Source organism: Tachypleus tridentatus, chromosome 11, assembly GCF_004210375.1.
Source record: "Tachypleus tridentatus isolate NWPU-2018 chromosome 11, ASM421037v1, whole genome shotgun sequence".
NCBI lineage: Eukaryota > Metazoa > Arthropoda > Merostomata > Xiphosura > Limulidae > Tachypleus > Tachypleus tridentatus.
Window position 1 is genome coordinate 9139559 of NC_134835.1, and position 14912 is coordinate 9154470.

The 14912-nt window shown below is 31.0% G+C and overlaps 1 protein-coding gene across 2 annotated transcripts in view; it reads right to left on the reverse strand.

The window, feature by feature from the left end:
• Nucleotides 1–14912, reverse strand: part of LOC143231662 (cell adhesion molecule Dscam1-like) — a 147875-nt gene that overhangs the window by 14036 nt on the left and 118927 nt on the right. For both annotated transcript variants that reach the window (XM_076466234.1, XM_076466235.1), the window contains 4 exons: nucleotides 13234–13251; nucleotides 12631–12729; nucleotides 6304–6486; nucleotides 2542–2841 (listed from right to left, as the gene is read on the reverse strand). In XM_076466234.1, coding sequence (XP_076322349.1) covers nucleotides 2542–2841; nucleotides 6304–6486; nucleotides 12631–12729; nucleotides 13234–13251 — 600 coding nt within the window. The remainder of the gene's footprint in view (nucleotides 1–2541; nucleotides 2842–6303; nucleotides 6487–12630; nucleotides 12730–13233; nucleotides 13252–14912) is intronic.

Genomic DNA, 14912 nt, shown 5'->3' on the forward strand with positions numbered 1-14912 from the left:
ATTATAGTCCAGTCTCTTTCTGGGGTTTACTAAATATTTTAATCCTTTGCTATTATAATCCAATTTCTTTTTGAAGTTTACTAAATATTCTAATATTCTGCTAGTACAATTCAGTCCTTTCCTGGAGTTTACTAAACATTAATCCTCTACTATTATAATCCAGTCACTCTTTGGAGTTCATTAAATACTCTAATCTTCTACCAGTATAGTCCAGTCCCTTCCTGGAGTTTACTAAATATTCTAATATTCTGCTAGTACAATTCAGTCCTTTTCTAGAGTTTACTAAATATTTTAATCCTCTGTTATTATAATCCAGTCACTCTTTGGAGTTCATTAAATACTCTAATCTTCTACCAGTATAGTCCAGTCCCTTCCTGGAGTTTACTAAATATTCTAATATTCTGCTAGTACAATTCAGTCCTTTTCTAGAGTTTATTAAAAGTTTATTTTAATCCTCTGTTATTTATAATCCAGTCACTCTTTGGAGTTCATTAAATACTCTAATCTTCTACCAGTATAGTCCAGTCCCTTCCTGGAGTTTACTAAATATTCTAATATTCTGCTAGTACAATTCAGTCCTTTTCTAGAGTTTACTAAATATTTTAATCCTCTGTTATTATAATCCAATCACTCTTTGGAGTTCATTAAATACTCTAATCTTCTACCAGTATAGTCCAGTCCCTTCCTGGAGTTTACTAAATATTCTAATATTCTGCTAGTATAATTCAGTCCTTTTCTAGAGTTTACTAAATATTTTAATCCTCTGTTATTATAATCCAGTCACTCTTTGGAGTTCATTAAATTCTCTAATCTTCTACCAGTATAGTCCAGTCTCTTCCTGCAGTTTACTAAATATTCTAATATTCTGCTAGTATAATTCAGTCCTTTTCTAGAGTTTACTAAATATTTTAATCCTCTGTTATTATAATCCAGTCACTCTTTGGAGTTCATTAAATTCTCTAATCTTCTACCAGTATAGTCCAGTCCCTTCCTGGAGTTTACTAAATATTCTAATATTCTGCTAGTACAATTCAGTCCTTTTCTAGAGTTTACTAAATATTTTAATCCTCTGTTATTATAATCCAGTCACTCTTTGGAGTTCATTAAATTCTCTAATCTTCTACCAGTATAGTCCAGTCTCTTCCTGCAGTTTACTAAATATTCTAATATTCTGCTAGTACAATTCAGTCCTTTTCTAGAGTTTATTAAATATTTTAATCCTCTGTTATTATAATCCAGTCACTCTTTGGAGTTCATTAAATACTCTAATCTTCTACCAGTATAGTCCAGTCCCTTCCTGCAGTTTACTAAATATTCTAATATTCTGCTAGTATAACTTTAATTGTGCTGTACATTTCAAAATACATTTACTTTTGACACACTTCTGTAAAAATATTAATTTATTTGAAATGTTCTAGACACAAGCAGTTAATTGTGAAATACATCTTTACATGTATTTGTGATGACATTATAATATATCAATAGAAATACTGCCCTACATGTGGCTGTTTGAGCTAGTAATTTCAGATAGAAATATTTATATGTCATTGAAAATAATTTATTAAAAGCAAACATTTTCTAATAAAGGATTTTTTTGTGTAAAGTACTGCTTGGGAATCGTGCTTTTCAGTCATAACACAATTCATTGCATCAAAATAATTTAATGTACAGAGCTCAAATTTTTTATAAATTTTACTGTTATAAACTGTTGTATTTTATACAAAAAAAAGTGATACCATTTATTTAAAAAAATTGTTTTTTAAAAAGTGCAGTTTCTCACTACTACATTTATAAATTAGATCAACAAAGGTGTAATAAAAGTGTCATATCTAGTCCTAGTGAAAGTCATGTTCTTATTTTAAAGAAAGTAGTTTTATTTAAAATTTTGTTGTATTATAAAAAAATGGTTGTCGTACATACAATATTAAGTGCATGAATCTAGAATACTCAAAGTGTGAATTTTGTATTGCTTTTTGTTCATGGTACCACTCAAAAGATGGCACAATAGTTTTGGTTACACAAATACTGACATATAATTTACACTGTATCTATTATTCTGACATAATACTGTACATTAGATGCACTTATAGCAATGATTTTCACTCAGGTAGTGTAAATGTAGTTACATTCTAAGTCAGTTTATGCTAATTAAATATTATGAAAACTGTTTATATTGTTTTCTTTTGATAATTTTAAAATGACACCTAACTTCTATTTTTCAAACTAAAGAAGGCATGAATTCAGTAAACTTTATGATAAAGTATTTGACAAACATAAAATAAAATAAAAATAAGTTTCAGAAGTTTACTTGCTGAAAGGGCTGTATTTTTAATTCAGAAAATAAATTTTGAAATTGACTATAAACTCAGGTTTCAATTATGGATAAAACATAAAAACAATGTTTTATAAAAAAACAAAAAGAAAAGATGAAGTGTCTTATCTTATAAAAGTTTTAAAAAGTATTAACATAAACTACTTAGTAAAAAATATTTTTTTAAATATACCTATAACAATAAAAAATTTAATTTTTGACAAACATACCTCCATATACAGAGTATGTTGATGTCAAAACACTATATTCAGCTATGGCCTTGCCTGCACTGTTGTGTGCTGTAATTTGAATATTGTACCAGGTGTCTGGCCTCAAGTCATGGAGGGTCATGGCCCCTTCTTCAGGTTTAAGTCTGGTAGCTATAACTGTCCACTCTGAAGAGAGTTGCATTTTGTACTTAACTGACATCTTTAAAATAGGGCAACCACCATCATCCCACTTGTTTAAGTGTAAGGTTAGAGACGTTGTGTTTGGGGTGATGAAAACTTCCCTCTTGGGTGGCACAGGCTCTGCACATATATATAAACAAAGTTGTGTTGTAACAAAATCTAAAGCTTTATAAAACAGCAAACAGCTACAATATAATAAGGTATCCCAAAACATTTAAGCATCAAGTAAGTGTGCAAATCTCTACACATACATGAAATACATGCTTAAGTTGTTATTATGTTCCCATTTATTAGTGTTTGCAGTATGTGTACTTACTAACTTTGTATAACTTATCCATAGATTAAGTTACAATGTTAAATCCTTATAACTATCATAGGGTAAAACATGGTAAGTTAACCCAAATAATACACATTTAGTGAATATTTATTCTTTAACAGATCAATAAATAATAAAATACTAGTGTTAAGTTGATCTGATATTTCCATTACCAGTTCTACCAAAAGAGACCAGTTAAAATACATGCATAGAAAGAGAAAACTACCAAATAATAGTGTTAGAAATCAGTTACTGTGGGTTTGTATAAATTCACAATTAATTTACATATCATAATATTCACTTACACCTTGATTGATATTCTAAAAGGTGATTATGTCTTAAAAACAAAACAAAAACTTGAAATCGTACAGCCTATTCTTGAAAACACCCAATAAATATCTCATTTAAATAACAAATTTTAAAATTTGCAAAATTTCAATTTTTCAAGTTTCCTTAGAAAAAAATTCCTCTATGCAGTTATTTTGAAAATTGTGAAAATATGAATATATTCATTACAATTATTGATTGTATTTAAGGAAGTACATATTTACTAATAAAACCTTCTCAGTGAAAGTTGTCTGATTAAAAAGAGAATTTTTTTTAGTCTGCAAAAACTTAAAATACATTAATATACAGGTTATTTTTCATTAAAGTATTGTGTAACATTTTATAATATAAATACAAAAAATAATCAGTAGGATATATCCTTTTAAGTAGTTTGGAAGATGGATATATTTTAATTTTAATTTCATTTATTGCATTATTATTCATTATGTCCCCCAGTGGGACAGCAGTAAGTACAGGGATTTACAGTGAAATCCAGAGTCTGGTTGTCTAGCACAAACATAGCAGATAACACAATGCAGACTTCCTTTACAACAAACAAACAGTTCTCATAAACATTAATTTTGTGATTACACATCTGTATGTATGAACGTTTTCTAATAAACTGTACAAAACTATTAGAACCAATTTCGAATGTTCCCCAAATCCCTTTATACATAAAAATGTTTGGAATTTCTTCTGCCAGATTGTTTTAAAATGCATTTTTATTTCCTTTTCACTGGACAAATGCAGTAACAAAAAAGGAAGTTATTTTGACAGATAGCTAAAAAATAATTTTAAAATACTTAAAATGATATAACGTTAAAATAAAAACATAAGCATCTATCAAACTGCAAAAGGGTATTGCAGGAATATGTGAAATACACAAGTACTTACTGCTAACAAAATTACGATTGTTTTAGTACAGAACATTTCTATTTCACAAACTAAAGTCTAACATGAAACAATAAATACTATTACAGGTTATCCGAAGGTTGAGCTACTCAAAATAATTGGTCTGTAGTTTTTCCTAGTTGTCATGTAAATCACAGTAGAGTCAATAGAACAGTAAAAGAAGAAGAATATGAACATAACCAATAAGAGAAGTGTTTATAAACTGATGATTTAGTTATGGATAGAAACATAACTAAAAACAATACAGATTGTTTGAATTGTGCCTGAGTTAAAGAAACAAAATATAGCAAGCCATATATGATAGAACTCATTAAAAAGAAATAGTAAGTATATAAGATTTGCCTCTAATGACAACAGACTACTTTACTAAATAATAAGTTTATACACTTTGTCAGTAGGCATCTGTTGCTAGTGGGCCTAAAACTTCAAATTATTTTACTCATAAGTCTATTGCATAATGGTGAATTAAAAATCACCATAAATAGTCAGTACCAGGCTTATTTATTAATATAACAATTTAAATATCTAATTTCACTCTTTAGTAACAAATATATAAATTACTTTTATAATACTCTAAATGTTCCAAATGTGAAAGTTTTATCAAGAAACAAACAAAGAGAACAAAAAACTTTACAGTATCTGATATTCAAATTCCATCATTGTATGGTTTTTAAACAAAAAATAAGCAATGATTCTGGTAGTATAATTTTATTACATTGTTCATGCAAGTTTTGGATCATTACTAGAGCTGGAATAAAAATTTCAGGAAAGTTTACTTATTGTATCTAGAGTTTTCTTCTTAATAACTTGTTTTACTTCTAATTTTACTTTAGTTTGCTTTTCTCTTTCATGAGGAACAACTGCAAACATTTCTTTAAATGTAAATGATAGAATAGTAGTTTTATATAAAGAACAGTGTAAGTTATTGGTAGTTTTAGACAGTGGAAGTTGAGAGTTAATTACAGTTTTAGATATGAGAAGTTGTAAGTTAATAGTATTTTTGGATTTAGAACACTGTGAGTTAATCCTAGATTTGGTATGTTGCATGTTTATGGTAGTTTAAAATATGGAACACTGAGTTAATGATAGTTTTAAATATAGGATGCTGTGAGTTAATGGTAGTTTTAGATATGAGATGTTGTAAGTACGATTACCATTACCTGTTCTAATTTTATTTTCACTTTTAGTTTTATTTCATAGTGAGACTTGTGTATAGAGATTAAATCTGATGCAAAGTGTCTCATAACCATTGTATTCATCCCATTTCCATGGACAAGAACCCAGCAACAATATATTTTACCACTTCCACAATGTTGTTTTCACCAAAATTCTAATTGTCTGTTCCATGTGTGAGCTGTTAGTTTTTAGCTTAGTTTGTTTGATTGTTTAATAATTCTACACTAATCTACAAAAGGGCTATCTGTGCTTAACCATTAAATTATAATTTTGTACTGACATACAAGAGGGAAGACAATGGGCGAACAACCCCACAAACTCTTGTCTGACTGAATACTAAGGTTAATAACCAATTTTATACAGCGCCCACAGCCCCAAAGTAAGGAATGCAATTTTACAACAATGGGCTATGAATGAAGAATTGGCCAGTTCACAACTGAAGCACACTAACATAGAAAACATATTTGGGAAGGGGGGGAGCATAACTGCACAAGGTCTATCTGTATTAGCCTTCCCTAATTTAGCAGTTTAAGACTAAAGGAAAGACAGCTAGTTGTCACCACCTACCACCAACTCTTGGACTAATCTTTTCCAAGTTAGTAGAGGGACTGACTGTCACATTTTAATGCCACCGTGGCTGAAAAGGCAAGCACGTTTGGTGTGATGGGATTCAAACTTATGACCCTCAGATTAGAAGTTGAGCACCTGACCACATGACAGTGCCAGGCCAATATTTAGTTAATAAAAATTACAAATTACTTTTATTATAGAATAAAGAATATAGTAATATGGGAACACTTAAAGTGACATGTTGAAGTTGGTACCTATATGTTTTGAGATTAATTTCTTACCTCCACCTTTTGTATGTGCTGAAACAATATCTCCAGCCTCACTTTCACCAATTTTGTTGAAGCTGATCATGTAAACCTCATAATGTGAGCCACAGTTAAGTCCACTAATAGTAAACCTTGTTCTGTTTCCTGGGATGTTCACATGTGACCAATCTCCTTTCTTTTTGTAGTATAATGTATAACCTAAATGGATTAAGAACAGTGCTTTTGTAAATTAATATAACATGTACTATCTAACTATAACTTACGTTTTTTGATGAAATCGTTTTTTGTGAACTTAAAAACACTGGGTTTGAAATGCTCTTGCATCATATAGTTAAAATATAGAAAATATGAGCAAAGTTAACTTATTTACTATCAACACTATTTTAAGATAAGGTTTTCATACAGCTTATGAACAGCAGTTCAAGTTAACATTATCTCAAAATGAAAATGTATTTTTGATAAATATTTGCTTCTTTTCACAAAAAAGAAAACTTTCTTGATTTATACTGCCCTCTACTGGCAAAAAATTTCGATCATCGCTAGCCTCTATACTCTCACTAACATTGATATGATTATGCAGCAAACCTTCACCAATAGAAGTACAAATATACCCCCGTTATAACAAGTGCCTGCTCTAATTTTGCAGCTTTTAATCACTTTGAGATTGGTCAAATCAAATCAAACCAAACCACACCAGAAATTGGGAAGAAGACTGGAAAATGTGACAGGAAGTAAGCATCTATTGGAAATACATCCTCAGTTCAAGTAACCTTTAATTTCCAATTGAACACGCAGAAGACCAGTGAGAAAATTATCTCACTTGAAGAAGCACCTAAAGAAAACCCACTGGATACGGGAAGGAACTAAAACATCACATCTATTAGAGACTTCACCTTTTCAGAGTTAGTAATGTGTCACTAAAAGGGCAGGAAGAAAGGAAGAACCAAATAAAATGATAGAAAAAATGAGACCTCCCCCAGTGTAAAGTGGCTAAGGCATGACAGACTATAAACCAACACCTGGAAGTATCTGGAATTGTACATCAGTTCCATGGTAGAAGAAAGGTCCTCTACCATCTACCTCAGGAATGTGTACCAGCCTGAAAGAGGAGCATCTATACTAATAATGCATCTCCAAAGACAAACACAACCAACACCAGACCCACAAGGAACTGACATCTGGTGGACAGTAGGAAGTTGTATAGCCCAGATGAGTGTACCTAACATACCCAGTCTAAAACCTGGAAATGTGAGAATATTTCATGCAGTCCACAGTAGGATGATGTTTAACAACCTTACATCAGTGGGAATTCATGTGTCTCATCCAGCTACAACCAATATCAGATCCACTGGGAACTAACATGCAGTGTACAGGAGAAAAAGGGACAGCTATATGGGATGCATCTGCAGTTCAAAACATAGTAGCACTAGAAATTCAACACCCAATTCACAGTAGGTGGAGGTTAACCATCCAAACACATGCAAGAATTTATGTGGCTGGTCTGGCTCCAACCATCAAAATTGATCCACAGAAAGTGACATCTGATGGATAATAGGAAGGACCATGCTTCAGTAAGAGAAGCAAACTGCAATAAATGGCAGAGTACAACATCTAACATCTGGCAGCATCTGGAATTGTACATCATGTTCATGGTATAAAAGACATCACACCATGTACACCATTGCCCTACTCTCAACTGAGTTGTACTGTGCACATTCAGAAAAACAGGCCTCTCTGGTTCACCACCCTAGCAGCTAGGAACTAGTAAGTGATGAGGACTCCCATAGTCAGCTATAAAAATGTGTGAAAGATGTGTTGGAGAGTTCAGAAGATTGCATCACTTAAGACAGTGCAATGGGTGACCACAATAGGAACTAGTAAGTGATGAGGACTCCCATAGTCAGCTAGAAAAAGGTGTGAAAGATGTGTTGGAGAGTTCAGAAGATTGCATCACTAAAGACAGTGCAATGGGTGACCACAATAGGAACTAGTAAGTGATGAGGACTCCCATAGTCAGCTAGAAAAAGGTGTGAAAGATGTGTTGGAGAGTTCAGAAGATAGCATCACTAAAGACAGTGCAATGGGTGACCACAATATTCTACGTTGAAAAGAAGATTAATAATGTTGATGAAGCCAATCAATCAACACCTGACAGCATCTGGAATCATGCATCAGGTTTGCAGTAGTAAGAGCCTCAACATCAGTTATCTAGCATGGTATGTGATCACAAATGGACAAATTTAATACTAAGCATACCAAGTCAGGCCATGGAGCACAATTCATATGTGTAATAAAGGTTCCTGGAAAGGAAAACAAAATGTACAGAATACTTATCACTCACAGATAATCAGTTACAGCATGGGATGATGGAAATGTGCAGCCAGGGGCATGGTGAAGTAACAGACCTGATGGGAAGAAAATGCCAAGAAAATTCAAACCAGATGGTTAATGGGAAAAGAGAAAAAAGATCATAGGAGAAGTGAAAATTTTACAGTGAAAACAAATGGATTTGGAAACCAAAGAAGGGAACAATATGTGTCATTGGTGAGCCCTGACTGAGCAAAAGGAGATTGGCTGGATTAGAACAGTTACAAAAGCTGGTAATGGAAAGAAAGGAAAAAAAGTGTGAATGTAGAAGTATTCACTTAAGCAGCCAAAGTCCTGAGCAAAAGGGAATAATCAGGAAAGAAGGAGAACACACGAACTATGAAACCAAAACCATGGCAAAAGAATTGATTGCAAACACATTTGAATGCCAATGTTCATGAAGCAACAAGACCAGAAACGGGGACTACAAGGAAAGATGATATAACCTGAAAACAACTGCTACCATATTTAAATAACTTTCTACACATGTCACAAAATATTATTGTTATACTCAAACTTTAATTAAAGCACTTTACTTCAATGTATTTTAATGAAATTAGTGTTATTAAGTATGTTATAATTTAAAGCCTTATGTTTTTATTCGTTCATTTCAAAAGAAACTACAAAAAGAGTAATAAAAAATATCAAAATAAAAGGTTCAATACAATAGAGAGGTACTAATAAGAATGGGAAGCAAGGTTGAAAGGACAGGAAAACAGAATGAACAAAACAACATGGATAAAACTGGTAACTGTAAAACACAAGCAAAGTCAGTAATCCAAAAAGTAAGAGATAATGCCACCTATAGCTCACAACAAAAAAACCTGAAAGTCCTCATTCAAAACGCCAAGACAAATAGACATTATATGAGGAATCATAGAATGACAACCCATTAGGACAGACCAACAGCGGTATGTGTGCTACATAGATAGGTAAACCACCATAGTGGAATGAAATAATGTAATGGGAAACAAAGAGAACTTCAGGTAAGGTACTGGACAAAGTCACATGTGAAGACAAATTCTTGATACAGATGAATGATGGATGCTAGAGCATGGTTGATGAAGGAATATTGGAGTTAAAGGAAGATAAAAGGTGAGATAATATCAAAAGCTGGCACTCCAGTGGAAACCCACTATGGGCCAGCCAATACAAGGAGTGTTATGAAGTATAGCAAGAACAATGATCAGTTTGTTTCAATTGTTGCATAAAACTGATTAGCTTCAAATGTACTAGAGCCAATCACTCCATGGGCCAAAAATTGTGTTCTGACCCATTCGATGTAATCAGTTGGTTTGGTTTGTTTTGAATTTACCAGTGTAAGACTAGAGGGAAGGCAGCTAGTTATCACCACCCCCTGCCAACTCTTTGGCTACTCTTTTACCAATAAACAGTGGGATTGACCATCACATTATAATGCTCCCACAGCTGAAAGGAGCAAGCATGTTTGGTCCGCCTGGGATTTGGACCCGCAACCCTCAGATTACGAGTCGAGTGCCTTAACCACCTGACCATGCTTGGCTGATATGATCAGTAATTCTGTTGCAAAAGTAAAAGCATTTGTAGTCATGACCACCAAAAACGGCAAGTGCATAACTCATAAAACTGAAAAAGATAAAATAATTTGTAACATTCCACAAAAGAGAATAAACATGGTAATGAACAACGTAGCTGAAGTAAAACGAAAGTAAAAACTTATAGACAAGTAAATCAAACCAATTATAAAAAAAATTGCCAATCAAGAAGTAAGTGGTTAAAAACTGCAAGATTAGAGAGAACACTAATTACAATAGGGGTAGTGTTATATATTACAATATATTTAGTTATCTTAATTCACTAACTCACCTTATAGCTAGATCACATTGAATTTGACTATGTTTGTATTGTATTTTATTTTTACAGCTGATTAAGTTAAACCATTATTCTAAACTATGAGAATAACCAGCCATGTGTAAATACAAGGTTTCATTTTAAACAGAAATCTACACTATAACTGGCTTGATAAAGAACAACCATTCAAAGTGAAGGAAATACAAGCACTGTGGTTTTGTTTGAATTAAATAATTATATGTTATAAAAAAGTTTTCATAGTGTCTTACGCTTCATGTTTTTGCCTTTTTCCCACATATTTCTTAATATTAACTCAATCAGTATAAATTCAGCACTATTTAACAACCCAAATCCTGACTGAAACTCATGACTGGTGGGCATATCTAAGATAACTACTTAATCCAATTGGTTTTAATTATAATAATTTGTTATATGTGCACAAATCTTTCATTGAAATTGAATATGAAAGCTATGAATTAGATAGTTGTAAAATGTGTGTCTTAAATTTAGTATTTTTAGAAGCAATAATTTAATGCAGATTTGTTTATGTTATGTTTATCAATTGTTATATTGTTCAATTGTTGTGAATTGACATTATGTTACATAATGTTTCAAAATTCTTATTGCAGCTTTAAATAAGTATTGTTACATCATAACATCTCAGTTTATAGAAAGTTCCAAGCCCCAATTATGTTACAAAACGATTTCAAGTTTAAGAATATTTCATTTATCTAAGTCCACACAAACGTAACATAATAAATGCAACCATGTCAGTGAAAGAAAATAAGGTAAATTAATTTCGTGAAAGTAAGAGTGAAGTTAAACTGCACGTGAATTATTCCTAATGGGCAATTTATAAAGTGATTTCACAGCTTGTATTGTAATATCAGAGATACAGAAGAATAATTTGTCTTCTTAATTGGGATCTAAACTAACTTAACCAGCTTGTGTGGTCTTAACCTAATGTCAACTTTATTTATTGTCATTATTTTTACATTTTTTATGTTTTCTGTATTTTGGTATTGTATCAGATAATGTTTTATTTTAGAAATAAGTTTCTAATTTGCATAGATTTTTGTTTGTATGTTCCTAATTTTCTCTCATTCCTTGTAATATATTCAGCTTTTATACATACCAATTTTTCACTGTAACATGTAACTGCCCAGTGGTTTGGTTTCATCTGATGTATTCCTTATTCAGTGTTGTACAGTTTTGTTTTTAATTTTTAATGTTTTATTGTTTTCTTTCTAGTTCATTTTGTTTTCTGGTATCAACTGCTGAGTTTTAATTGTCAGTTTTCTTTGAGTCATAATTTTGAAATTTGTAGTGGAACTCTAACTTAATTTTTAGTTAAATATTTCTTCTACTATTTTGGTAATTTCCTGTTGAAATTTTATGTAACCACTGTGCAAGTTACCCAAGGGGATTATTACTGCCTTTAATGATTTATTATTCAATATTATAATTTGAATTAAAATGTTTAATTCTTAAGTCCAGGTCTGTAAAAATCTCAGAAAAGAAAGTGGAAGTGTAATTATATTGTTATTGTAATATTTTATTCTTTTAGTAGATCATGTGGAATATATCTTTTCTTCGAATGTATTCAAGAACATTTCCTAATTTTCATATTTGTGTTCTTCATGCAGTTAGCACCTTCCACAGTAAAGGTTATCAGTTTAGCCTTATACCAGGTTGACCATGTGCCTGTGCCTGTACTCCCTGTTAGCACATTTCTGTAAGTGTGAAACACTTATGAAAATAAGTGTAACTTAAAAGCAGAGTATCTCCAAAATTCTTTATCTGCATCTCTCACTCTACCTCTTATATCATCCTGCCTTTATCTAGCGAGAATATCTTCTCAGTCCAGGAACCAAGTAGAATTATAAGACAGTTAGCTAAGTAGAAATCTTTCTTAAACTGCACATATAAAGATATTCTAAATTATTATTTGTACAGGTATGTGCTTCTGTTTCTTTCACTTATTACTCTGACTAACATTTCTGTAACTTTCATTTTGCAGATACATGAATTTGTCTTTAATCAGTTAATAGTCATTCTTAAAGTACTGAACTACGAATTCTGCATTATACATTAACCAGATATAATTCTATTATATAATATCATAGAAAAAACAGTTTCACTTACCAATAATTGGATTTTCTCTCACACTTCTATTTCTCCAAGCAACTATCACTGAATCACTGGTTGTGGAGTCAATGTACGGCATAGGAGGAAGAGGGGGAACTGACACATAAATTATAATACATTAATCATTCTAATAATGATCTATTACACAACTGTTTTAGAGATGAAACTATTTATATTAATTTTACATGCTAATTAACAGAATTGCATCACTACTGATAAGAAAACAAGACAGATTGATAACATACAACATAAAATGTGTTAGAAATTCTTAATTAGAAAAAAAATCAACATAACTGGTTTTGAACAGTAAATACATTTATGTTATATAATTATGTGTAACATCTCGTATTTAAGAATGTAGAATAAATATATGAAAGAAAACTTGCTACAATTATATTACAAAAATATCCTAACATTAACAATATTTCAATTATGAACGTCCACACAAACAGGTTTCAATAAATGCAAAATGCCTTATTAAACGTATGTTTCAATAACCTTCATTTATAATAAACAATTACATGTATACAGAAATGTTATCTTTACTTTTGTCAAATTACTGTCACTATTTCTCTAACAATACACAAGGAATACACTTACATGGCGATTTCTGTTTCACTGAAAGCATATAGGGTAAAAATAACAACATTAATAAATAATATGCCAAGATAAAACAATTTTACACATATGAAACAAATATAAAATCATGCATTTCTTATAATGACTATCACACATAATTATCTGTTTGTGTGTAGATATTACAGTTCTAGTGTACTAACACAAAGAGAAACTATATGAATTCTTAATCCCTGAAATGAAAAGTATTCAATTTAAAGCATGTTTTATATAGAAACTGTGTAAAAAGATTGTTTCAACAGAAATTGTAATGGAGCAGAAATCAACAATTTATGTAATCGGTAAAACACGAAAGAGAAATTTTCTATAACTTGACAGGTTTTTTGTTGTCGTTGTTGTTTTTTTCATACTGGAAATGATAACTGCTTATACCAGTGGTTCCCAACCAGGTGTGCGAGATAACATTTGTTTTGGCCACCTTCACCTTTAGTCTTAAATAAATAATTACTGTGAGGGGTGCAAGAACATATTAAAATATTTTAGGGGTGTGGGGCATAAAAAAGGTTGGGAACCACTAGCTTATACAATGTTCTGAAAACATTAACCTGTCTCCTTGGGTTAAACTGGTTAATACAAAACGTTTACAACATATTGTTGTAACATATCTAATTAGGTTAAACTGGTTGATACAAAATGTTTACAAAATACTGTTGTAACAAATCTAAATAGGTTAAACTGGTTGATACAAAATGTTTACAAAATACTGTTGTAACACATCTAAATAGGTTAAACTGGTTGATACAAAATGTTTACAACATACTGTTGTAACAAATCTAATTAGGTTAAACTGGTTGATACAAAATGTTTACAAAATACTGTTGTAACATATCTAAATAGGTTAAACTGGTTGATACAAAATGTTTACAAAATACTGTTGTAACACATCTAAATAGGTTAAACTGGTTGATACAAAATGTTTACAACATACTGTTGTAACAAATCTAATTAGGTTAAACTGGTTGATACAAAATGTTTACAAAATACTGTTGTAACATATCTAAATAGGTTAAACTGGTTGATACAAAATGTTTACAAAATACTGTTGTAACAAATCTAAATAGGTTAAACTGGTTGATACAAAATGTTTACAACATACTGTTGTAACATATCTAATTAGGTTAAACTGGTTGATACAAAATGTTTACAAAATACTGGCCTAATGTGTCTTTTTGGGTTAAACTGGTTGATACAAAATGTTTACAACATACTGGCCTAATGTGTCTTTTTGAGTTAAACTGGTTGATACAAAATGTTTACAACACACTGGCCTAAAATATCTCCTTAGGTTAACATGGATGATAAAAGGGTTCATCAACTGAAATGACATCAAAATTACAAGTGCATCATCCCACAAACAGATAAAATTTACAAATTATTTCTTGTCACAAAATTATCATGAATTAAGATAAAAGCTGATTATAAAATGTAATTTTCACAGAATTAAAATTATTTGAAATAACTGATAACCACCAAAAACATCATACCAAGTTTTCTAGAAGGTGGAATCTTTAAAAATTGTATACTAACATATACTGTATGCTGAATTTACTCAGTTTTACATAAAAGAACAAATCACTTTATATTTTAGGAGCATTTCTGTTCATATTAATTTCAAAAAAGAAAACACTAACAAATTCTTGTAA